Source organism: Hyperolius riggenbachi, chromosome 1, assembly GCF_040937935.1.
Source record: "Hyperolius riggenbachi isolate aHypRig1 chromosome 1, aHypRig1.pri, whole genome shotgun sequence".
Lineage (NCBI taxonomy): Eukaryota > Metazoa > Chordata > Amphibia > Anura > Hyperoliidae > Hyperolius > Hyperolius riggenbachi.
The window spans coordinates 168,565,182-168,592,819 of NC_090646.1; the positions used below are offsets into that span (position 1 = coordinate 168,565,182).

Sequence of the window (27,638 nt, forward strand, 5' to 3'; positions counted from 1 at the left end):
CAGGAACATCATGTGACCCCCCAGAATGCTCTGGGGAAGAATGCTGCACGACATCATAGCCAGGGCTAAACATCACTGAAAGGGCGGGGTTACAAACCAATACACAGCAATAAATAGGAATAAGAAGTGTTTCTGATGCTGAAGGAAACCAGGATAACTAAAGTTAAAATGGGTATCCTGAATAGTTTATTATGTTCTACTATATGTCATTCTTCTTAATGTTTACATGTTTGAAAAGGACCAGAATGTGTATGTAGGGAGGGCATTAACATTCCTTATAGCCAATTTATCAGCGCAGGTACAAAACAACAGAGGCATAGCTGGTGCAGTTGCCCAGAAGAATAAAGATGGATTGCATTAACGCAACCCTGTGATGAAACCAAAGTAGTGGGAAGACTCTAGCTGCTGCAGTCTTCCCAGATCCTCCTGGCGCCCACCTCTCCTGCCCGGGACCCTCTTCTTCGCGGTTGTGCTCCCGTCCACATACAAGTATGATCCACTAGCAGGAAACCGCTCAAGCATGGAGGGAAAAAAAGCTGTGCACAATCGGCTCCATGCTACTTGGAAGACGCAGAGCGTGTTTGCACATGCTCAGTATGGACATACTCATACAAAGATGGGAGCAAGGCCATGACATACAAAAGGAACCAGGGCTCAACCGAACGGTGCCTTATAACATGAAACAATTCCTGGTAAATCAGCTCCCTTGTCTGATGATTTTTGCCATGCCACTCTAGTTAAAGGACAACTGAAGTGAGAAGAATATGGAGGCTACCATATCTATTTCCTGTTAAACAATACCAGTTGCCTGACAGCCCTGCTGATCTATTTGGCTGCGGTAGTGTCTGAATCACTCCAGAAACAAGCATGCCGCTAATCTTGTCAGATCTGACAATGTCAGAAACACCTGATCTTTATATGCTTTATCAGGTTCTATGGCTAAAAGTATCAGAGGGCAGAGGATTGCTGGACTGTCAGGCAACTGGTATTGCTTAAAAAGGAAATAAATATGGCAGACTCTATATCCCTCTTGCTTCAGCTGTCCTTTAAGGGGAAAAAAAAAACACTCTCCAAGTCAGCTCTAGAAATTACAATGATTTTAACAAATATTAAACTAGGTACTTTACTTTCTCTTCTGTACAAAGAAATCCAATAAGGGTGTGTCACTGTCAGCTTAATATAAATATCATAAATAGCTTCAAGTGGTCATAAAAAGAAAAATGCCATCTATTTCTCATCTATAGCTGTGTGAACCCCTCAAGCTGATCTTAATCGGAACGATGGAGAAAGGGATTTACTTTCTGTTTGTATAGCAAGTTATGCAAGAAGATGGGAATATTGGGATATTCTGTACACCAAAGAAAAAGTCCTGTATTCTAAAATTATAGCAAGTGTCATGGTTAAAGAAGTAAAATCTGAATGTCCTAATTGTACAAAGTACAAGTAAGCTTCAAATTTAACGAGAAACGTAATTGCAAATTACATTACATTAGAAAAAGGTGAGTATAATTAATAATAACATAATAATAGAGTTTCCCTTTAATAGTGATAGTTTCCAAATCCAATTTCCATCTCTTTTCCAAAGAATAAGCGTTCATCATTCTTCTAGGATTTAGCTTAGTCTCAAGCTGGCCACTAATGATGATACAATCTTTTTCATCCAATCTTACCATTTCTATGTAATATAAGGCAACTGCCTAAATTATCCACTCAATATAGTCACTCAATTTACCCTTATACTACATAGATTGGGTAAAATTGGATAAAAAAAAAGATTGTATCGTTAGTGCCCACCTTAAGCAGTACATTTTCTATTACTCTTTTTGGCAACACAGGCAGCTTAGGACATTTGAGGGAGTCACTGTCTGGTTAATAGATGAAGGACAAAATGTTTTGTACAATCAGACACTTCATACGCACTCTGTAAAATCTACAATTCTTTCTTCAGATCAAATTTAGATTGTGATGGAGACAATATACATGTACAAAGAGTGGTAGCCCATAACATAACAACCAGCCAGGTTTCTGGAGGTAGATCAGCTCAATCCAGGATGCTACTGGTAGCTGTACTTTGCCAAGAGTCATATTCAATGATTTAATAAATTACAGGCTCTGCTCATCAGTGATAAGCATATAGGAATCCATAGGTGCTTAAAGTGAACCTCCGGACTAAACATTGGCTCAGCAGCACTGAAAAGGCTTGGTGTTTCTTTAACAGTTTCAGTTTCTCTTATACAAGCCTCATTTTTAGCTGCAAACTGCCCGGGCTTTTTTCCCCTGATGCTGTGCAAAGCATGATGGGATTTCTGATGATGTTGTTCTCATTCTGCTGCTTTGGTGCAATTTTTTTTTTTTACATTTTGAATTTGACATTTGAAGCCTAGCGTGTGCAGCTGGGAGGGGTAATCAGGACACAGGACAGTTGGAACTGTGTCTCCTGCTCCCCATGAAAAAATGGCTGCCCCCATGAATCACAAACATTTGCCTGTTCTTTTAAAACAGGGTGGGTAAGAGATTATATTACCCATCTATTCTAATTAACATAACTAATGTAACTTAATGACAGTATGTTTGTTTAGGCTGAAGTTCCCCTTTAACATTGCCACAGATGATCTGTACTATGCAGGAATAGGGTGCATGGAGGTTTCCTAGCACTATGAGGGGAGAATGCTACAGGAACCCTGTACTGGTGATAGTTCAACAAAGATGCACAATTGCAAGGTATGCAGGTGTGGGCACAAAAGCACTAAGGCCTGATTCACACCGGCACGAATGATCCGTGTAAAAACCGATCCATGGTATGGATCAGTTTTTAACCCTTTAGCAGCCAATTTATTTAGAGCCTTGCAAGTGCCCCAGGCCAATATATTTTAGTAGTGTTGTAATGTGTATTTACGGCCACTTGTCACTAGGGGGCAGTGTGAGACAATAACAGAGGACGTCTGCTTTCAGTTTCTATATTCTCTGTTATGCAGAGAGAGAGATCAAACCATTCCAGCACATTTACAGCACAACGACTTCTGCTAACTGAAGTCATAAGCAGTGCACTTATCTCAAACAAGATAACTCTATTGAAGCTGCAAATGGGTTAATAGGCTCAATTTTCCATCCGTGACCCTCTGTTCCGTTAGCGCGCAGTCAATGCGACGCATTTGTCCACCTGAAAAAATTGCAGCAGACCCAAACTTGCGGTGCATTCAGCAGAACGTGCCGAATGGATCCGTTCAAATGGACCAATGTGAACAAATTCATCAGTTAACATTGGATCTGTTCACATCCCTTTTCCTATGTTCCATTACAGTCTGCTAAATCTTCCATTTTTAGGCCAATGTGAACCAGGCCATAGGTATAACATGGATCATAAAAGCAAAATGTGTGTATTTGGTTTTTTAAAAGAACATCCGAGGTAAAAATAAACTGATGAGAAAAACAATAGCATCTATCCTCCTACTCCTTAAAATGACTTTTTAAAAAAAATAATCGCACAGTTTTATTTTATTTTGTTCGTTTTTACTGTTAATCATTGTCTCTGCTCAATTACACCTTCATTGAAGTATGCCAGATGTAAAATCTGTGAACTATTGCCCCTTTTTATCTCTTTCTTGATCCAGGAAGCCATTTACGGACAGGAAAGTTTTTATTGGCTGTAATTACTTATCGGTGAGGGATATGCTATAGTCTGACCCAGTTTGACCCGGACAACAACTGTCAGTTGCATACCTGATTTTTTTTAACTCTTTCAGGCACATAAGGAAGAAAAGGAACACAGTATAGTTATTTGTGTGCTTGGCACTGTACAGATACAGGTCTATCTCATCATGTCGCATGTCACTTCGGTTGTCTTTTAATAAAATGAATTTTCCTTGACTTTCTAGGTTTTTGAATCATTTTATTATTTCCTACTAAAGAAAAAATAAAAAATCTGATACAAAAAGAATTTATTGAGAGAAATATTTGATCAGATAGGAGAAACAATTCTGGCCCATGATGAGAAGGAATTTCATCATTTGTTGTTCAAAAGCAACAAAAAAGAAGGTGTGAGAGTAATAACACTGCCAAACACAGCAAATGCTTTCCTCTTAGCTTAACATAACTACATGGACAGATAGTTAAACAAATCATGCATAGTCAGTTGATAACCCACAAGCTTATTGGGGGAAAAAAATGAAAATAAACACAGTCACTCACATGCTATAAAATTGTTTCACACACACAGGAAAAAGGAATCACAAAGAGCTATGTGCAAATTGATACAAAATATAATCATAAATAACAATCAAAATTATGTTTCTTTTATTTCTATATAAAAAAAAATATGGCAACCTTATGTGTTTGTTCCCCCGAGCGCCATTGCACAACGTTAAATCGGCAAATTTAAATATACATATAAAAAAAATACAGTTTTGTTTTACAACAGTACTGGCATTTTTTTTTTCCTAGGAGTGCTCCAAATATAAATAGTGCATAAACCCAACAGTTGGACTGCTTGAAAAAAGCAGCAATTACAATGATACATACACGTATGCACAGACATACACACACTTTACAGTTTATTCACATAGCTGAAGAAGCATCTGTATGTGAAATCATGGATCCTACCATTCTACCGACGTCGTTTCGGATGATCATTCTTCTTCACTAGGGTGTATAGTCCCCTAGGAATGACTTCAACTCACCAGTTTACAGAGAACTTTAAATCCTTCGGAATAACAACATTCTCTAGTCAGACGGGGTCAGCAACAGCTGGATGATGTGAAAGCAGCTTAAGTTATTCTCTTCTGTAACAATTGGGAAGCCACAAGTTTTGCTGAGAAGCAGAACAGTGCACAATTCGTATTGGTCATCCAGGTAGCTGCTGCTCGATGCAGAGAGGCTCTGCACAATGCTTCAACCTAATGTAATCTTCGGTGGCTGCTGTGCTTTATTGCAGAAGAAAAGCCGCACTTTTTCTCTGCTACAGCTTGCAGTCATAAGCAAGGAAGGCGATATAGCCACACTTCATTTATACCTGATCTCTCTTACACAAGGAGAAGTCCCAACATGGATCATAAGGGCTTATCAATAACTGTAACACCTAAGAATAGAGAGGAAAAAAACATTAGACTAATAGGTAGTCATTTCTTCATGCGCCGTTTTATTCTCATTGGGGAAATATCTTTTTAATGCCTAAAGTGTGTGTATGTGTAAGGTTACCTCTAAAACGAATGTGTAAGGTTATCTCTAAAACGAGATCACATAAAGTGAAGAGCAGGCTGCAGGGACAATCAGACAGGGCCGGTTCTCGACTTTTTGCTGCCTGAGGCAAACTTGTAAGGATCCCCCCCCCCCCCGATTTGGAATGATTGCACAGCACCCAACAATTTGCACCAACTACAGGTGCCCCCAGTACAGGAAGGCAGGTATATGTGCCTCCAGTATGGGTAGCCAAGTATAGGTGCCCCCAGCATAGACAGCCAGGTATAGGTGCCCCCAGTATAGATAGCCAGGTATAGGTGCCCCCAGTATAGATAGCCAGGTATAGGTGCCCCCAGCATAGATAGCCAGGTATAGGTGCCCCCAGTATAAGTAGCCAAGTATAGGTGCACCCAGTATAGATAGCCAAGTACAGTTCCCCCAGTATAGGTAGCCAGGTATAGGTACCCCCAGTATAGGTTAATCGGGTAGATGCCCCCAATATAGGTTAGCCAGGTAGGTGCCCCCAGTAAAGGTTAGCCAGCCTGTCACATCCCTTACCTCCCCGCTGTCGCTCTTTACCTTCTGGAGCTGGGAGGCCCCAACTTCCACCGCTCTCCTGTCACTTCACTGTGGCCTGTGGGTCACCGCTGATCTGAGGTCTAACGAGAGGGATCCAATACTGTGATGGTGGAGGAGGAGGGCACCCGACTCCAGAAGGTACAGAATGGAGGCACATTTTCTAGTTTTTTGAGTGATAAAAATGATTGATTGTATAGAATAGTCTTGAAAAAAAATTGAATAGTACATGGCGGACCGGGTGACACCAGCCCCCCTGCAGCCGTCCTGTCCCACACCGGTCCTCAATGATCCTCCATTCCCCGCTGCGGCTTAGTGTTGTTTCTGCCGCTGCACCTGCACGGCCCAGTTCCCATCCGCAAAAGCGTCCTGCACAGATGCAGTACGAGTTTTTCTATTATTGCTCCTGTGCAAGACGCTTTAGTCGATGGGAATGCGAAGGAGGATGCGGGCGCACAGTGCCACGCAGGAGCAGTGGCCCATTGACTGTCAGTCATCAGAAAACAAAACTAAGCTGCGGCCAGGGAATGAAAGATCGTTAAGGACCAGCACGGGGCAGGACGGCTGCAGGGGAGCTGGTGTCACGCAGTCGGCCATATACTATTCCATTTTTTTTCCCAGACTATTCTATACAATAAATCATTTTTAACAATCAAAAAACTAGAAAATTTGATGTTTTGGTTGAATTGTGTACAATTTAACCAAACCTTTTACAAACAGAGGAAGGTAAAGGTGGGCATAGACTTCCTGTAGCAATTTTTTCAAGTGCACAGCTGAATCGCAAATCGCTAATGATTTTTAAATCGCTAGGGTTGCTACTTTATCATAGAAATCGTGAGTAGTATTTTCCACTATGGTGATTAGATTTGTAAATTGCAAATCACAATTGCTTTCTGGAGCAATTTTAAAGCTAATGGGAATCCGTGATTAAATAAAAAAAAGTCACATACTCACCTAAGGAGAGGGAAGGCTTAGGTCCTAATGAGCCTTCCCTCTCCTCTCCCGATGCCCTCGGTGCTGCGCTGGCTCCTCTGTTCAAATCCCCCGTGGAGACTTCGGAAGTCTTCGGGAGCCAAGTCCTCCTGAAGACAGACGGCTCCATACTGCGCACGTGAGAGTGCGTCATAGAGGGCGCTCGCGTGTGCATAGTGTAGAGCGGCCCGTCTTCAGGAGCACTCGGGCTCCCGAAGCATTTCCGAAGCCTCCCTTCGGCGGGGAAACAGTGGTATTTGACCGAAACAGTCGAATACAGCTACAGGGGAGCCAGAGCAACAGCAGGGACTGGGAGAGTGAGTATCTGACTTTATTTAAATGTTGGTTCCCATTAGCTTTAAGAGGGATAAATGCAATGCAAATGAAATATCGCAATCACATAACAGAATTAATGAAAAATCGCAATCGTGGACGTTTGTGATTGCTAGTGGAAAAAGTCCCTAGATTGTAAAAACTACAGGTCACATAAGAAAACAGAGAATGAGCACTCCTAATGATCAGTCGTTATATCTGTACAACATTGAACATATTGAGCTCATGTGTGAAAGGCTTACTGTAAGGTTAAACAAAAACATCTGTGCTAAATGAGGTAAAGCTCTTGTGGAAATGCAAAGGCTGTACTGTTGCTGACAAATTAGATTTAATTTTAGCATGAAAGCCACAGACAAGGGAATATGTTTTTTCCCCCAAAATTATTCTGACCTAGTTAAAAGATGCTTTTGATCTTTTATAAATTGTTCAGCAAGTGTAATTCCAGACTAGACACAGGACTATATTTACTGTAAAAATTACAGATCTACATTCATGAGAAACATTTGCATAGTTTAAAAGAAAAAAAGATATGTTTTTTCAAAGGAATTGCAGCAGGCAAAATGTTACGTTTATCTGAATCTGTATGTTATGTGTACATTTTCGCATGGAAAGAAGGAAAAATGTGCAAATTTTATCACAATTTTCGTATGCGTCCAGCACATATATCAACTGCCTGTGTAAAATGTTTGTGGTTCAGATACGAACTAGTGCAGCATGCGAAAACTGTAGCAGACTGAGCACATTTTTATTGGATCGGATCGAAAAAAACGATTCAATGAAGAATATCCTATGAAAATTGTATTGATACTATGCAAATTTTCGCTATGCATATTCACGCATTTCATTTTGGTGGAAACGGGGGCTTAGTTGTGCAGATATACAGCCAGTGCTGGTTCCTGAACTTCCATACAAACACTAACATACACAGGGAAAAGCAATCTTTGCTGAAGCAGACACTGAGCTGGGCTTACATTAGTTGTAGTATTACCATTAAGGCCGGCATCACACTGCAGTTTGGCTGCAGCGGAGCGGACCGCACTGCCAAAAACAGGCCTTCGGGGATTACTGTGTTAGTATGTGATAATCCCCATCTGGTCGAGAACCAAACGGGAAGTGACGCTCATTTGCGGTCACTTCCTTTTTTGGATATAAGGAAGTATGCGGTTACAAAGACTTTTTTTAAAAAACAATGCAGCGCCATGGACGTACATGGCTTCTGGTCCGTCGCAGGGTAACGTAGGTATGCGCTCCATTAGATAGGGTACTTCCAACACAGCGTACCACAATGTGGGGAGTGTGACCTTCCCCATAGACTTTCATTACCTGGGGGCGTGGTGTGGTAAATTTACTGCACCGCAACGCCCCAGTGTAAAAGGGCCCTAAGGTTAGTATTTGCAGTTTGGTTTTCAAGTTTAAATCAAGCCGAAGCTAAACCTGAATAGCGGTCTCTAATTTTGTCCTTTTGGTTCCCTTACCATAACCGGACTTTACATTTTGTTGGAAGGGATGACATGCTGAAAAGGTAAAGTGCACAAATAAGACATTAGTTTTATGTTTCAACTACTATTGAATGTCAAACCGCAGTCTGATGTGCTGTTTTAAGAAGGAAAATGTATATCAAAGAGGTTTTTTTTTAGTAAGAGGGCATTTTGATCTCTTTTTAAACAAATCTGATTTTAACTTTGTCTAAATACAACACACTGTCTCTAATACAATACACTGCAAGTCCGCTTTAAGAAAAGACCTCTGTATAGTTTACCTGCGTAACTTCTTCCTGTGCTCATACAAGAAGGCAAAAGTATCCACTTGTCACTTCCTGGGTTATAGTATTCTACTGATGCTAAATTACAGGATCCATCGTCGCCTCCAACAACATACAACATGCCATCCACAGCGCAGACCCCTAAGGGATAAAGGAAAGACAGGAATACTCGTAATGATACTAATTATTGGTCAAGGCACATATTGAAAAGGTCAATATCATAGCTTCACCTAATATCTTTTGACTGCTGGGTACTAGAACTCCACTAAGAGCACTGGCAGAATTTTTCAGGTTGAACTCGAATATTCTGAAGGAAAAAGTAAAATTCCTGATCTCTAAACCCTGGTCCAAAGACATACGGTAAGTGATGGTTGAAAAGCTTGTGCAGGGGCATAAGGTGGCAGTGAGACTGTTAGCAAATGAAGTCTGGAGAATATCCCACCTACTGCTAAATATGCCTTCAAAATAACATTTGCCTCTGGCTCCATCCCTTCATTGTACACTTTTGGGAAAGGGTGTTTTTATTTGCCAATATGACCTGCAAAAAGACTCCTATTAGACCTACCGGTAATGGAGTTTCTAATTGCCATCCGGGACAATCCGAGATCCGGTCCCGCCCAGGATCTGGGGAAACATAACCCCAAGAAGATTAAAAGCCCCCGCCCTCCCTCAAACCTCAGTGCGTCTAAAAAGTACCTATGACTAGAAACACCAAGATGAAGGAGATAAAAAATCTATACACCAAATAGTGACCCCTATAATCCCTCTGTGGAATTAACTCTAAATAGCGAAAAAGGTGCGAGTCAGGAAAGGGAAGGGTACTAAGCGTTGTCCCGGATGGCAATTAGAAACTCCATTACCGGTAGGTCTAATAGGAGTCTTTCTCTAATTGCCATCCGGGACAATCCGAGAGATAGACAAGAAAGTCCTTTAAGAATCTTAAAGGCTCACCTAGGGAGGGACCACCGCCTGTAGCACCTTTCTGCCAAACGACTGGTCCTGCTGAGACAGCACATCCACTCTGTAGTGCTTGATAAAAGTTGACGTGCTCGACCATGTTGCCGCCTGGCATATCTGCTGAATGGTGGCCCCTGCTCTTTCTGCCCATGATGTGGATAATGACCTGGTCGAATGGGCTTTAATGTTGACTGGTGCTGGACAATTACTACTTTCGTATGCTAGGGAAATAGCTTGTCTCACCCATCTGGCTATAGTCTGTTTGGATGCCTGAAGACCCCTATTCTTCCCTGAAAATAGTACTAAAAGGCTGCTAGATCTACGGAATTCCCTGGATCTATTGAGGTAAATCAAAAGACACCTCCTGACATCCAAGCAGTGAAAACCCTTCTCCTTTTCTCCCGAGGGATTTGAACAGAAGGATGGAAGAATAATTTCCTGAGATCTGTGAAATTCTGATGCTACCTTAGGCAGGTAGGCCGGATCTAATCTTAACCTGACATTATCTGGACATATGATCAAAAAAGGATCTTTAATGGATAATGCATGGAGATCGCTCAAACGTCTAGCCGACGTAATCGCAATTAGAAAAGCCAGTTTAAGGGTCAGAAACTTTATGTCAATATCCTCCAGAGGCTCGAAGGGAGCCTTAATGAGACTGTTCAAAACTAAAGATAAATTCCATTCTGGAAATATCTTTTGTTTAACTGGAGTCGATCTTTGTAGTGCTTTAAAGAAATTCTTTACCAATTCCTCCTGTGCTAAATGTCTGTCCAATAGGATCGACAACGCCGAACACTGGACCTTAAGAGTACTAGGAGCTAACTTCATATCAAATCCATCTTGAAGAAAATCTAAGACAGAACTGGTCAAGTGCTGCTCTTTAGAACGAACCCGACACCATGATGAGTATACTTTCCATACTTTGCGATAGATCTTCTGAGTTACTGGCTTTCTACACTTTAAAAGCGTGTCAATAACCTTCTCAGAAAGACCTTTGTCTCTCAGAATCACCCTCTCAGGATCCAGGCGGCCAGTCTGAATAACTGAGGCCTGGGATGAACCAGGGGACCCTGGATCAGTAAATCCGGACGAACGGGTAGTGGAAAGGGAGGTTCCACCGCCATCTTTAGTATAGTTGCGTACCATGGTCGCTTTGGCCATTGGGGAGCTATGAGGATTAGTTTCCCCGACTCGCCCTGAAACTTCACCAGAACCTGTGGAAGGAGGGCAATCGGGGGAAACGCATAACTCAACCTGAACCCCCAAGGGAGATTTAGGGCATCCAATCCCATAGAACCCTGGCTTTTGTGAAGGGAGAAAAACCGTTTTACCTTCGCGTTCTCCGGGGAAGCGAAAAAGATCTATCTCCGGAATTCCGAATTTGTCTGTCACTAACTGGAAAGCTTCCGGATGAAGTTCCCATTCCGCTTGACTGACCTGCTGACGGCTCAAGAAGTCTGCTTCCACATTGAGGACACCCCTTATGTGAACCGCAGACAAGGACAGAATCCGAGGTTCTATCCAGCAAAAAATTTCCGACGACAGAAGCATTAGATCCCTGGATCTCGTGCCTCCTTGCTTTGATAGGTAAGCCACGGTCGTGACATTGTCCGAAAAAACCAAGACGTGATTCCCTTCTATCTGAGAGTGAAAAGATAGAAGGGCCCTTTGAACTGCCAGAAGTTCCCTGAAATTGGATGACCTTTTTCTTATCGAGCAGGGCCAACTTCCCTGGACATGATGACCCATGGAAGTCGCCCCCCAGCCCCATGAACTTGCATCCGTAAAGATTTTTATCGGATCGTACTGCCTCCAAAACCTCCCCTGATCTAGATTTTGATTCTTCAGCCACCAAGATAGACTGACCTTTACTGTCTCTGGGATGAAAATTGGGAGATCTAGAGTCTGTTGGGATTTGTCCCAATTGGCTAGTAGTAATGCCTGAAGCTCCCTGCCATGAGCTTGAGCCCAAGTGACCGCCGGAATTGCTGATGAAAATAGACCTAGCACTCGCATGATCAGACGAAGAGGGCACATCTCCCTTGTAAGCAAATTGCTTACCTCTGCTTGAATCTTTGCGATCTTCCCTGAAGGTAAGTAAATCTTTCTGTCTATAGAATTTATTTTGTACCCCAGAAAAGTAATCTCCTGAACAGGAGTCAGGGATGATTTTTCGTAATTCACTATCCATCCCACCTCTGTTAACATTCTGATTGCAATGTCCCTGTGGGATATGACTAAGTCCTTTGTCTCTGCAAAAATAAGTAGGTCGTCCAGATATGGAACAATTGATATCCCCTGGAGCCTCATTTCTTTCATGACTTCCGCTAGTACCTTCGTAAAAATTCGAGGTGCTGATGCTATTCCAAAGGGCATAGTCTGGAACTGAAAGTGCCGTATGTGGGAGTGGTCCTTTATTGCGAACCTCAAAAATCTTTGATGTGGAGGAAAAATAGGAATGTGCAGATAAGCGTCTCGGAGGTCTATTGAGACGAAAAATTCCTTGCCCTGTAAGAGAGCTCTCACAGAGTAGATGCTCTCCATCCGAAACTTTTTGTACACCAGAAACGGATTGAGAGATTTTAGATTCAGGATAAACCTGAACTCCCCGCTGGTTTTCTTCACCAGAAACACGTGGGAGTAGTATCCCTGGAATTCTTCTTCCTGGGGAACTATCAAAATTACTCTTTTTTCTAAAAGTTTTTGAATCTCCACTTCCAAACCCCTGGCCTTTTCTGGGTCTCTTGGAATCGGGTTCAAAAACCTCCTTTGAGGGGGAAGACTGGAAAACTGAAGACGATAGCCCTGCTTTATAATTCGTAACACAAAAGGATCGGGATTCAATTTCTCCCACTCTAACCGAAAATAAATCAGTCTTCCCCCCACCGGTAAAAAGTCATTTATTGCTTTTGGGGGGTTCAGTCTTACCAAGAGTGAATCCCCCTCTGCCTCTCCCCTTCGGAAAGGACCATTTTCTCTGCACATTCTTATTTTTTGATTGCTCCACCGTTTGTTTGTTGGGAACCAAAGGTCTCTTCCCCCTAAACGTCTTCCTCTTATTTGGGAACTGTTTGCCTTTTTCTGCTGAGCGAGACAAAACCTCATCTAACCCTGATCCGAACAAAAGGTTTCCCTCAAAAGGAATAGAACAAAGTCTATTCTTTGATGTCTGGTCCCCTTCCCAGGCTTTCAGCCATATAGCCCTTCTGGCCGAGTTGACAAGCGCTGTAGTACGCGCTGAAACCCGAATGAGTTCAGTAACCGCATCCGCTAAAAACGCGACTGCCCTAAGGACAACCGGCAGCGAAGCTGCATAATCCTTAAGTGGAACACCCTTAGAAATTTGATCGATGAGATTATCCATCCAAATTCTAAGGTTCCTGGCAATACAGGTGGCTGAAATACCTGGGATGAAACCAAACGCTGCTGACTCCCAGGCTTTTTTAAGAAGGGAATCAACCTTTTTGTCCATCACGTCCTTAAGAACTCCTGCGTCTTCAAAAGACAGGTCGGAGTCCTTGGAATATTTGGACAAGGAGGCATCCAACTTTGGACACTTTGTCCATTTATCAATATCTGTTTGTTCAAAAGGGTATTTTCTCTTTGCAGATTTGGGAATAAATAGAGGCCTCTCAGGATTCTGCCATTGGGAGGTAATAATTTCCTGGAGAGTTTTATGTATGGGAAAAACTCTGCCTTTAGTCTGTCCCAAACCCGAATAGACTTGATCCTGAGGGGTTAAATCTGGAACAGATTCCTTAATCTGTTCCGTAGTGTAGACAGCCTTAAGCAGCTCAGAAGATTCATCGGGAGTGAACAAGAACCTTGGAGTCTTAATAGTCTCCTCCTTATCTGAATCCTCTGACTGAAACTGTTCCCTTTCCTCCTGAGAAATAGAAACCCCCTCCTCCTCCTCCTCTGCCTCAACATCCTCCTCCTCGCCCCCCAAAATATCCAAGGCGGAAGGTTGGGAAAATAAATCTGAAGAGGACCCTGGAAGGGGCTCACTAGCAGGGGGGACGAATGATTCTTTAAATTTGTCCAATGTTTCCTGCATATTTTTATTTACAGCTTCCATAACACCCTTTAGTATATCCGTGGAATGAGAAGCTACAATGGCATCAGTACATCCCTGACATAAGTTCCTAGGGGCATCTAATGCAATCTTACTGCTACATAAGCCACATCTTTTATAAGTCTTGGTCTGAGCAGAAGATTTTGGATCAGTCTTTGTCTAAAAAGAAACAAGCAAAGACAAAAAGACCTGAAAATGCCATCATTCATAAAACACATGGTATGAAAAGTAAGCCTCATCCTCCACTGGAGGCTTACCCCACTTGTACCCGATGGCTGCACCTGCGATGAGGGTTTAGGAGCAGGACCCGCAGAATCTGACTCCCGCTGTGGTTGCTGCTGCGGCTGCTCTCCCTTCTGCTGAGACATCCTTCCACGCTTCCACGCTGCGGAAGATTGCAGGTGCAATGGAGACGCCAGGAGTCTGCTTGAATGCTTCCTGGGTCTCACGGCCCGCCCACTTCCGGCCCCCGTACTACCTCACTTCCGGGGGCCGATCAGAGCGCGGATGCGCCTTGCAGAGCCGGCCTCTGAGAAGGGACGAGCGGTGTAACGGCCATACACCACACGGAAGCCGTTACCCGCCGCGTGTGGAGGTCTGCAGCCGGCGTCCCCTCTGTTCCGCCCAAGCTGCCTCACCTCCCGTCATGAACTCACCCTGCGGTGAGTAGATAAAAAATAATGCACACGGAGCTTGCCTTCCTGGGTGTTTCCATCACGGAAACACAGAAAAACTGAGGTTTGAGGGAGGGCGGGGGCTTTTAATCTTCTTGGGGTTATGTTTCCCCAGATCCTGGGCGGGACCGGATCTCGGATTGTCCCGGATGGCAATTAGAGAAATATAGATATCTAAACAAAGAAACTCATGTTTATTTAGCTAATCTGGCACTCTGAGCAAGTTAAAGCTGGTGGCAAGGCTTATTTACCTTAGAAAGTGGTTTCAGGCCACGAAAAACACATTGTTTGTGTCCTTACCAATAAACTAAAGTTCAATTCTCGGTCGGAGTTCCTCTTTAAGGCCCAGTTTACACTTAATCAGTTGCTCTCAGTTATAACTGAAAGAACTACTGATTTTCAAAGTAATGCCCATGTTTTCCTATGGCACCTTTCACAGAGAGAGAGAGAGAGAGAGAGAGAGAGAGAGAGAGAGAGAGAGAGAGAGAGAGAGAGAGAGAGAGAGAGAGAGAGAGAGAGAGAGAGAGAGAGAGAGTTTTCTCGCCTCACATCAACATAGCTTTTCCGCCCTCTTCAGTGAATATTTTTTGGTCAAATTCAATCAAGCAGACATTTTGGGGAACCAATTCCCAGCAGATGAATCGAATCTGAAGGTAGTTCAATGGGAAACTCAATTGTATGAGCCCCTTTAGGGACTATTCAACATATATTATATTCCCTACCTCAGTGATCTGAAAACTTGGCTCTCCAACTGTTAAGGAACTATTAGTCCCACAATGCATTGCAGGAGTCTGACAGCCACAGTCATGATTCATAAAGGCAAATGCATTGTGGGACTTGTAGTTCCTTAACAGCTGGAGAGCCAAGTTTGCAGATCACTGCCCTACCTTATATTACAGCAAGTAACTACACATTGATGCATACACCTAGTGTATACAGATGTTGACAGATGCAAAAAACCTTGAAATATCCAGTCTAATCTTATCACCAATGAGCAACAGTCTACTGTTCAAGGTCGAAGTGTGTTATCACAGTTCAAATGGGAAATACCAAAACATATTATAATGAAGAGCTTTCTTTTGAGCATAGGGTCTAGATACTGCTATGGCATGCATTTCACAGTATTATCTGGGACTACATAGTGGAAGCAATCAGGATAATCATAATTTGTGTATCAGTGCCACACAAAGGTCATCAACTCAAGGCTGAAATGTGTTATCAAGAGTTCAACCCGGTTATGCTAGAAGATATGAAGGCAAGCTTCTTCTGAGAATATAAAGTAAAGGAAACGTGAAGTAGTCCATAGTATGCCAATGAAAAAACGAAATGGTTTAAACCCTTTTGTAACTAACCTTCTGCAATACATTGTGTCATAGTTATGTGGAACTACATAACCAGCTGTATAATTCTACATACATTTACCCAGGGGCGTAACTAGGCCCCACCGGGCCCCCCTGCAGATTTTCTGAGCGCCCCCCCCCCCCCCGGGCCCGCTCGCGGCTGTTTTGTGGGTGCTGGAGGGGTGGCAGCATGAGGGGAAAGCCTTGCCCACAGTCGGCGGGGAGAGGGGTAGTTCCCCCTCTCCCTCACCTCGGGGCTCTCCCCTCTGTGCTCCCCTCCAGCTCGTAAGTGTCTGTGGGGCTGTGGTGGGCAGCGAGCGGCGGGCAGATACATACCTGCTTCCGTGCGTTCCATCGGAGACTTCTCCCTCTAGCGGCTGACGTCACTTCCGGAAGAGGCTTTCCCCTCATGCTGCCACCCCTCCAGCACCTACAAAACGGCCCCGAGCGGGCCCCAGGGTAGGGGCCGGGCCCCCCCGCGGGCGCAGGGGCTGCAGGGCCTATTCCTACGCCCCTGCATTTACCATTTCTATAGCTGCACTTTCATGTGCGTTATGACTAGTATAAGAGCTACCATTATAATACATGCACACTGGTCAAAGTTTAAAAACAAACAAAACAAAAACATTGTCAGCACCAGACAGACACATTTCGGATGTTTTACACCCCATTTTACTATTCAGGGCTGGGACCTCCATTATCGCCTAGGTGGGTAGGGGGTAGTAAAGAGGATGTCAGCCAATAGGCTAATTTGGGTATTTTTTCAGTGCAGTTGGTGTCCGCAAAATACAGCAAATGCATTTTGAACGTCTTACACTTCCATGCTCTGACATGACCTGTCAACTGTGAGGCCTGGAACCCACTGAAAACCGCAAACGCAAAACGCAACCGCTAGCGTTTTGTCTGAGCGGTTTGCAAGCGGATTCATGCGCGTTTTTGGTCGTGTTTTGCAACATTGTATTTTTTTCCCCAGCGGGTGCCTAGCGTTTTGCGTTTTTATCCTGATTGGTCCTGTGAATTATTTTTCATTTTGTTACAGTGTGCTTAACCGCAAAACGCTATCAAAACCGCTCAGTTTAGGTTTTGCTGAGCGTTTCTGCTAGCGTTTCAATACTTTACATTGAAGCGCTAACGCTCCCAAAATGCTGCAGGTCCTGCGTTTGCGTTTCTGGGAAACGCAAACGCTCCTGTGGAAGTTGCCCCATCCATTAACATTAGCCCAGCGTTTTGGCAAACTGCTAGCGTATCGCAGTGCTGCCAAAACGCTGCCAAAAGCGCTCCTGTGGGTTCCAGCCCTGAGACCTTATACTGTATAGACAGGTGTGTGCCTTTCCAAATAATGTTCAATCAACTGAACTTACCACAGGTGGACTCCAATTAGGCTGCAGAAACATCTTAGGATGATCAGGGTAAACAGGATGCACCCAAGCTCAATTTTGAGCTCCATGGCAAAGGCTATGAATACTTATACATGTGCTTTCTCATTTTTTTTTAATTTTTTTTAATAAATTTGCCAGACCTCAATTAAACTTTTTCTTTTTACGTTGTCATTATGGGGTGTTGTGTGTACAATTCTGAGGAAAAAAAATTAATCTAATCCATTTTGGAATAAGGCTGTGACACAACAAAATGTGGAAAAAGCAATGCGCTGTACATTTAAAAAAGGATGCACACCCTCCATACTGGCAGAGTACATACCCGCATTCCTCCTGCACATGTTCATGTCAGCAACTTGCTTCCAAACGTTTGTAGATGGGTCATAAACCTCAACACTTTTCCTTACTAGTGGACCATCATGGCCTCCAACCGCATACAGCAAACCGTTTAACACTCCCACACCTACAAACAGCATGACAAATCATTAGATTAAAATACATGTACAACCAAACACTTCATCTGTGACAACAAAAAAAAAACATTCAGTAAAACTGCTTGTTTCTTTGTACATCATCAAATACAATTATTTCTCATCTGCTCACATCCTACATCATTAGAGACAGTCAATGAGATACTGACCATTTTGGCTTGCATGCCCCTCCTCATCTCAAGTCTGCATTCAAATTATTTTATAGACTCCAGTGTGCCGCTTACATAATGAAATGCCTTTAAATATCTATATAAATATATTCTCGGTTATACCGCTCTGTGCTTACCAATCCAAGAAATCTGGGTGGCCACTATCGGCAGAAGTTTGGCGCCCATTGAAATATTTGCTTTAACCACTTAAGGACTGCAGTCATAAAACCCCTTAAGGACCAGAGCCTTTTTTTCCATTCGGACCACTGCAGCTTTCACGGTTTATTGCTCAGTCATACAACCTACCACCTAAATGAATTTTACCTCCTTTTCTTGTCACTAATACAGCTTTCCTTCGGTGCTATTTGATTGCTGCTGCGAGTTTTACTTTTTATTATATTCATCAAAAAAGACATGAATTTTGTCAAAAAAATGACTTTTTTAACTTTCTGTGCTGACATTTTTCAAATAAAGTAAAATTTCCTATACATTTGAGCGCGAAAGTTATTCTGCTACATGTCTTTGATAAAAAAAACCCCATTCAGTGTATATTTATTGGATTGGGTAAAAGTTATAGCGTTTACAAACTATGGTGCCAAAAGTGAATTTTCCCATTTTCAAGCATCTCTGACTTTTCTGCGCACCTGTCAGGTTTCATGAGGGGCTAAAATTCCAGGATAGTACAAATCCCCCCCAAATGACCCCATTTTGGAAAGAAGACATCCCAAAGTATTCAGTGAGAGGCATGGTGAGTTCATAGAAGATTTTATTTTTTGTCACAAGTTAGCGGAAAATGCAAAAAAAAAAAAAAAAAAGTTTCCATTTCTTCTAACTTGCGACAAAAAAAAATGAAATCTGCCACGGACTCACTATGCTACTCTCTGAATACCTTGAAGTGTCTACTTTCCAAAATGGGGTCATTTGTGGGGTGTGTTCACTGTCCTGGCATTTTGGGGGGTGCCTAATTGTAAGCACCCCTGTAAAGCCTAAAGATGCTCATTGGACTTTGGGCCCCTTAGCGCAGTTAGGCTGCAAAAAAGTGCCACACATGTGGTATTGCCGTACTCAGGAGAAGTAGTATAATGTGTTTTGGGGTGTATTTTTACACATACCCATGCTGGGTGGGAGAAATATCTCCACAATCCACAAATTACCCCATTTTAGAAAGAAGACACCCCAAGGTATTCCATTAGGAGGATGGTGAGTTCATAGAAGATTTTTTTTTTTTGTCACAAGTTAGCGGAAATTGATTTTAATTGTTTTTTTTCACAAAGTGTCATTTTCTGCTAACTTGTGACAAAAATAAAATCTTCTATGAACTCACCATACTCCTAACGGAATACCTTGGGGTGTCTTCTTTCTAAAATGGGGTCATTTGTGGGGTTCCTATACTGCCCTGGCATTTTAGGGGCCCTAAACCGTGAGGAGTAGTCTTGAAACCAAATGTCGCAAAATGACCTGTGAAATCCTAAAGGTACTCATTGGACTTTGGGCCCCTTAGCGCACTTAGGGTGCAAGAAAGTACCACACATGTGGTACCCCCGTACTCAGGAGAAGTAGTATAATGTGTTTTGGGGTGTATTTTTACACATACAGATGCTAGGTGGGAGAAATATCTCTGTAAATGACAATTATTTGATTTTTTTTACACACAATTGTCCATTTACAGAGAGATTTCTCCCACCCAGCATGGGTATGTATAAAAATACACCTCAAAACACATTATACTACTTCTTCTGAGTACGGCGATACCACATGTGTGACACTTTTTTGCAACCTAGGTGCGCTAAGGGGCCTAACGTCCTATTCACAGGTCATTTTGAGGCATTTGGATTCTAGACTACTCCTCACGGTTTAGGGCCCCTAAAATGCCAGGGCAGTATAGGAACCCCACAAGTGACCCCATTTTAGAATGAAGACACCCCAAGGTATTCCGTTAGGGGTATGGTGAGTTCATAGAAGATTTTTTTTTTGTCACAAGTTAGCGGAAAATGACACTTTGTGAAAAAAAAAACAATACATATCAATTTCCGCTAACTTGTGACAAAAAATAAAATCTTCTATGAACTCACCATACTCCTAACGGAACACCTTGGGGTGTCTTCTTTCTAGAATGGGGTCATTTGTGGGGTTCCAATACTGCCCTGGCATTTTAGGGGCCCTAAACCGTGAGTAGTCGTCTTGAACCCAAATGTCTCAAAATGACCTGTGAAATTCTAAAGGTACTCATTGGACTTTGGGCCCCTTAGCACAGTTAGGCTGCAAAAAAGTGTCACACATGTGGTATCGCCGTACTCAGAAGAAGTAGTATAATGTGTTTTGTGGTGTATTTTTACATATAACCATGCTGGGTGGGAGAAATATCTCTGTAAATGACACATTTTTGATTTTTTTTACACACAATTGTCCATTTACAGAGAGATTTCTCCCACCCAGCATGGGTATGTGTAAAAATACACCACAAAACACATTATACTACTTCTCCTGAGTATGGCGATACTACATGTGTGACACTTTTTTGCAGCCTAGGTGCGCTAAGGGGCCCAACGTCCTATTCACAGGTCATTTTGAGGCATTTGTTTTCTAGACTACTCCCCACGGTTTAGGGCCCCTAAAATGCCAGGGCAGTATAGGAACCCCACAAGTGACCCCATTTTAGAAAGACGACACCCCAAGGTATTCCGTTAGGGGTATGGTGAGTTCATAGAAGATTTTATTTTTTGTCACAAGTTAGTGAAAAATGACACTTTGTGAAAAAAACAATAAAAATCCAATTTCCGCTAACTTTTGACAAAAAATAAAATCTTCTATGAACTCATCATACACCTAACAGAATACCTTGGGGTGTCTTCTTTCTAAAATGGGGTCACTTGTGGGGTTCCTATACTGCCCTGGCATTTTACGGGCCCAAAACTGTGAGTAGTCTGGAAACCAAATTTCTCAAAATGACTGTTCAGGGGTATAAGCATCTGCAAATTTTGATGACAGGTGGTCTATGAGGGGGCAAATTTTGTGGAAACTGTCATAAGCAGGGTGGCCTCTTAGATGACAGGATGTATTGGGCCTGATCTGATGGATAGGAGTGCTAGGGGGGTGACAGGAGGTGATTGATGGGTGTCTCAGGGGGCGGTTAGAGGGGAAAATAGATGCAATCAATGCACTGGGGAGGTGATCGGAAGGGGGTCTGAGGGGGATCTGAGGGTTTGGCCGAGTGATCAGGAGCCCACACGGGGCAAATTAGGGCCTGATCTGATGGGTAGGTGTGCTAGGGGGTGACAGGAGGTGATTTATGGGTGTCTCAAGGTGTGATTAGAGGGGGGAAATAGATGCAAGCAATGCACTAGCGAGGTGATCAGGGCTGGGGTCTGAGGGCGTTCTGAGGTGTGGGCGGGTGATTGGGTGCCCGCAAGGGGCAGATTAGGGTCTAATCTGATGGGTAACAGTGACAGGTGGTGATAGGGGGTGATTGATGGGTAATTAGTGGGTGTTTAGAGGAGAGAAGAGATGTAAACACTGCACTTGGGAGGTGATCTGATGTCGGATCTGCGGGCGATCTATTGGTGTGGGTGGGTGATCAGATTGCCCGCAAGGGGCAGGTTAGGGGCTGATTGATGGGTGGCAGTGACAGGGGGTGATTGATGGGTGGCAGTGACAGGGGGTGATTGACAGGTGATCAGTGGGTTATTACAGGGAAGAACGGATGTAAATAATGCACTGGCGAATCGATAAGGGGGGGTTTGAGGGCAATCTGAGCGTGTGGGCGGGCGATTGGGTGCCCGCAAGGGTCTAATCTGATGGGTAACAGTGACAGGTGGTGATAGGGGGTGATTGATGGGTAATTAGTGGGTGTTTAGAGGAGAGAATAGATGTAAACGATGGATTTGGGAGGTGATCTGATGTCGGATCTGCGGGCGATCTATTGGTGTGGGTGGGTGATCAGATTGCCCGCAAGGGGCAGGTTAGGGGCTGATTGATGGGTGGCAGTGACAGGGGGTGATTGATGGGTGGCAGTGACAGGGGGTGATTGACAGGTGATCAGTGGGTTATTACAGGGAAGAACGGATGTAAATAATGCACTGGCGAATCGATAAGGGGGGGGGGTTGAGGGCAATCTGAGTGTGTGGGCGGGCGATTGGGTGCCCGCAAGGGTCTAATCTGATGGGTAACAGTGACAGGTGGTGATAGGGGGTGATTGATGGGTGATTGATGGGTAATTAGTGGGTGTTTAGAGGAGAGAATAGATGTAAACGATGGATTTGGGAGGTGATCTGATGTCGGATCTGCGGGAGATCTATTGGTGTGGGTGGGTGATCAGATTGCCCGCAAGGGGCAGGTTAGGGGCTGATTGATGGGTGGCAGTGACAGGGGGTGATTGATGGGTGGCAGTGACAGGGGGTGATTGACAGGTGATCAGTGGGTTATTACAGGGAAGAACGGATGTAAATAATGCACTGGCGAATCGATAAGGGGGGGTTGAGGGCAATCTGAGTGTGTGGGCGGGCGATTGGGTGCCCGCAAGGGTCTAATCTGATGGGTAACAGTGACAGGTGGTGATAGGGGGTGATTGATAGGTGATTGATGGGTAATTAGTGGGTGTTTAGAGGAGAGAATAGATGTAAACGATGGATTTGGGAGGTGATCTGATGTCGGATCTGCGGGCGATCTATTGGTGTGGGTGGGTGATCAGATTGCCCGCAAGGGGCAGGTTAGGGGCTGATTGATGGGTGGCAGTGACAGGGGGTGATTGACGGGTGATTGACGGGTGATTGACAGGTGATTGACAGTTGATCAGGGGGGATAGATGCATACAGTACACAGGGGGGGGGGGGAGGGTCTGGGGGGGTCTGGGGAGAATCTGAGGGGTGGGGGGGTGATCAGGAGGGAGCAGGGGGCAGTTTAGGGACTAAAAAAAAAATAGCGTTGACAGATAGTGACAGGGAGTGATTGATAGGTGATTGTGTGCAAATGGTGGTCTGGGGGGTGGGCAGGGGGGGGTCTGAGGGGTACTGTGGGCGATCAGGGGGCAGGGGGGGGCAGATCAGTGTGTTTGGGTGCAGACTAGGGTGGCTGCAGCCTGCCCTGGTGGTCCCTCGGACACTGGGACCACCAGGGCAGGAGGCAGCCTGTATAATACACTTTGTAAACATTACAAAGCGTATTATACGCTTCCTATCCGGCGATCGTCGGGTTAACAACCCGCCGGCGCTTCCGATTGGCCGGCGGGTTGACGTCGCGGGTGGGCGGAGCCTATTGCCGGTGGATGCGCGCGCATCCCAGCGCGCGATCCCCGGCCAGAGAGTGCCCCAGGACCTGACGCCAATCTGCGTTACGTGGTCCTGGGGCTGCCACTTTGCCGCCGCCAATATGAAGTAGGCGGTCGGCAAGTGGTTAAGGGGAAATTTGGCCACCTGAAAATTATCGGGTTTTTTTTCAGATTTTCTGGGTTCAGAGTAAGAACAAGGTTATGTATAGCTAGCAAAGCCTAAAAAAACTTGTTTTAGCTTCACAGAGCGGCCTTCTTCCATTAGTGCCCTTTTTTGCATAGATGCAATGCTTTATAGTGAGTGTTATCTGAGCGAAAGAAAGAAAGAAAGAGACCGAACCAAAACGGTTCTGGAGCGTTTTTGTTTTTTTTAAACACTTGCAGGGGGAAAACCGCTTGGCTAATGTATTTCAATGGGCTGGTGCATAACACAGCGGTTCGTTTTTTCCACAAATGCAAACTCGGGGGATGCAGAATTTTTTAGATTTCTGAGGCATTTCTGCCTCAATGTTAAAGTATAGGAAAGTGGAAAACCGCTCTGAAAAACGCCTCAGATCAGAGTGTTTTTCCAGACGTTTTTGTTACAGAAGCTGTTCAGTAACAGCTTTACTGTAACAAAATATCTGCTACACAAAAATGCTCCTAAAAACGCTAGGCATGTTTAGAAAACCTCTCTAAACATGCCTAGAATCGCTCTGAAATCTGCTTCAGAAACCTCTAGTGTTTTGCGGATCTGCTAGCGGTTTTTGGTGTGCACTGGGCCAGAGAGAGAGAGATAGGTGTAGGTGTGTGTGTCATTGTCAAAATCAGTGTTAGGAGATATAGGGATGAACTGATACAAACATTTATCTTTAGCTGAATAAGCACTTGGATTTACAGGGTGTCCACAAAGTCTCTTTTCAATTAAAAAAAAAAATTGAAAAAGGCAACTGATGAGATTTGTTAATCAAAATTCTAATACGTACTCCGTTGTCATGAAAGTTTGTAATGGCATTGTATCTGATTTTCAGGCACCTGTATCCACCTACAATCTATCTACAGATTCCTCTACTGGATTTGTTTCATACAATCTTGAAATTGTAGAGATTTGGACACCCTGTATTTAAGAAATCTGTTTAAGGACACCTGAACTGAGAGGAATATGGAGGCCGACATTGATTTCCTTTTAAGCAATGCACATTGCCTGGCTGTCTTGCTGATCTTCTGCCTCTACTTTTAGCCATAGACCCTGAACAGACATTCACTTCAGATGTTTCTGACTGAAGTCTGACTGGATTAGCCACATGCTTGTTTCTGGTGTGCGATTCAGACACTACTGCAGCCAAAGAGATCAGCAGGATGCCAGAAAACCAGGGCTGTGAAGTCGGTACAAAAATCATCCGACTTCAGCTCCGGCTCCTCAGTTTATGAAACCACCGACTCCAGCTCCCCAAAATTACTCCCACTCCTCGACTGACACAGCCCTGTAGACAACTGGTATTGGTTAAAAGAAAATGTATATGGCATCCTCCATATCTCTCTTAGCTCAGGTGTCCTTTAAAGCTAGCCATACGCTTTACACATTGGCACCTGATGTGGAAAAATTATCGATTTAACGGAATCTGATCAGAGAGGGATTGATTCCTACCACACATAGCGCAAAAACATTCAATGGATTTCACAGGAAATCTATTGAAAGTCGATTCAACTGCAGCACTGCTCTGTTAGATGTAATGCTATAGGCGGTCAATTGAGCAACAGAGCATTTCCATTGATAAAAGGTCAAAATCAATTGAAATTTTATCGATCAGACATGTTGGGGCAATAGATTTCTGACAGACTCAATCACAATGACTGAATCTGCTGGAAATGAATTGGGAAAATCGATAAGAGTATGACCAGAAGTCATAAACTGTCCAAGGTTAACTCCCTATAACGTATTCCTGTAGTACCTGCACCACTCCTCCGCGTGCCCATTTCTGAAATGTAACTCCATTCATTTGTACTGGCGTTATAACATTCAACCGTGCTAAGACACTGTCTCGACGCTCCATCATAGCCACCAACAGCATACAACATACCTGGAAATGAGAAGTGGAACAAAGTCACACATCACTTATACAATGCAAGTGTCAGCTAAAGCTTACAGAATGAGAGAAGGGAGAGATCATCCACAGGGATTTTCCTGACTAATCACTATTCTCCCACCTAATATAAGGCTGGTGTCAGTGGTATCTGCTGATGACTAATAATATTCATCCACTGCAAAATAACTGATCTATAGATCTACCTAGTGAGCTGGTGCCAGTAGTAATTACTATTGATCGTTCACTTCATAAACTAGTTCTCTCAACTGAAGCCACTGAACAGGTTTATTTCACAGACAAAAGATGTAACCATTGTTTAGACTTAAAGGAGCACTATTGCTAATTTCATCTTTTTTAGACACCTATACATTCATATGTCTTTCTGGAGTAATGCTCTTGCTAAGTATATAGTGCTATTCAAATGTAATTGTCCTGCACTGTACAGATGAGGCTGCGTCCTGCACTTTACGGCGGCTGCTGTGAGCTCTGTAACTGCACGTTAGAGCAGTTACAAGGTGGAACAAAATAAATGAGCTGCACAGAGGGGTGGAAAATAACAGCAGCTCTAACACCAGTAACAGATGCCTCTCTACTATAAAATGTATAAGGCTGCACTGGCGCGGAAAGGTAAAAATACTGCCGTGACTGCCTGGCTCTAAATGCATATTGTCAGTGAACAATTACATTTGAATAGGACTCTATACATAGCAAGAGCATTATTCCAGAAAGACATATGAATGTATAAGTGTCTAAAAAAGATGAAATTAGCAATAGTGCCCCTCTAATTTAAAGAGACACTGAAACGGGAAAAAAATTATGATATAATAAATTGGTTGTGTAGTACGGGTAATTACAAGAACATTTGTATTAGTATTTTTATTTTCAGTTATATCGGTTTTTTTTTTAGAACATTGCATCAATCTCTAATATTTGCAGTTTACACACTACTCAGCATCCTAAATGATTTTAAAGAGCAGGCTAATGAACTTTTGAACTGCAGGAAAAAATAATAATAATACAGCGAGACACGCTTGAGATAATAAGCTTCAGAAGACAGAGCTTTCTGCGACTTTGAAATTCGTGGAGCTCAATGGCTCTTTTTCAAAGATAACAAGTGAAGTTTCTTAACTCTTCCTGTACTGGAAACAATATTAGATTTGTGTCTCTGCTGCTAATGTTTTATTTCTTAGCTGTGCTACACACGCAGATCATCATATTTTATTTTTTTTGCTTCAGTGTCTCTTTAAGCACCATCTAATATCTCTGGCCAGCTTAAAGTAAACCTGTAACTTTGTAAAAATAAAAATTCAGATACTTACCCCAGGAGAGTGAGGCCTCTGGATCCTAATGAGGCTTCCCCATCCTCCTTAGTAGAGGCAATCCAACATTGGCTCCCCCAAAGCAACCAAACCAATATCAAAAGACCCAGAGGCGCTTGTCGCAGGTGCACTAGCAGCTTTCCACTCAAGCTCCGGCAGAAAAAGCCATGCCTGATCGGGTCTGCTCTACTGCCAAGGCACAATGCATGTGTGCAGTACAGCAGACCTGATCGGGCATGGCTATTTCCACCGGAGCCCGAAGGGAAAGCCGATTGTGCGCCTGCGCTCACCAGTGACAAGCGGATTTTAAGGAGGAGCCAACACTAGCAGAGGCTTCCCCCTTCCTGAGGCAAATACTCCCTATGGGGGTATTTATGTTATAATGATGTGACCCTTTAACATTATGGGCCCAGCCAATCTTTAACAGACATGACAATACATGTGCACAAACAAATCTGACCTATTTTAATGAACCACATTTTTCAATGTTCTGGAGAAGACCATATAGACAGTCCTAACATGATAATTTAGGCATGAGTATGAATACTCTGCACCACAGCATCCACTGTTTCAGCTGTTCAGGATATTGGGACAGATTCACTAATCACGTTGTGCAAATAGCGAAACTCACATTATGTACAGAACGTGGACAATGTATTATGCATGTCACGCTATTTGCACAAACACCCATTATGCCCTTTGTACATCAATTACTTGTTAAGCCTCGGAAATGTTCGGATTTCGGCTATTAACCTGGTAATGCATATAACGCCCAAAATGTTTTCTCCTCTTCCTTGTACAAACACCTCAACATGCCTTAAAACAAGGTCTCCCCAGAAACACTTACCGCCAACAACACCAACTCCAACGCTGCTTCTCCTTGTGTTCATAGGCGCTACATGAAACCACTCATTAGCTTTCACATTATAAGCTTCCACAGTTGCCAGTCCTATGGAGAAAAGGAGAAATGTAGCTTTAAGAAAGCTGGCCTTCTCTTCCTAGATTTCAGCTCTTCAGATGGTCAAACAAGCAAAGTCTGTTCTAATTATTGTCCCTGAAAATCTGACAAAAAAAACCTGATTTTCAGAACTGAAACTGCTCATTGTC

The 27,638-nt window shown here is 43.4% G+C and overlaps 1 protein-coding gene across 2 annotated transcripts in view; it reads right to left on the reverse strand.

Moving 5' to 3' along the window:
• Positions 1–3,921: 3,921 nt before the first annotated feature.
• Positions 3,922–27,638, reverse strand: part of KLHL2 (kelch like family member 2) — a 187,266-nt gene continuing 163,549 nt past the window's right edge. For both annotated transcript variants that reach the window (XM_068278835.1, XM_068278836.1), the window contains 5 exons: positions 27,379–27,480; positions 25,078–25,206; positions 17,566–17,706; positions 8,816–8,959; positions 3,922–5,074 (listed from right to left, as the gene is read on the reverse strand). In XM_068278835.1, the coding sequence (XP_068134936.1) occupies positions 5,046–5,074; positions 8,816–8,959; positions 17,566–17,706; positions 25,078–25,206; positions 27,379–27,480 (545 nt within the window). In that variant the 3' untranslated portion in view covers positions 3,922–5,045. The remainder of the gene's footprint in view (positions 5,075–8,815; positions 8,960–17,565; positions 17,707–25,077; positions 25,207–27,378; positions 27,481–27,638) is intronic.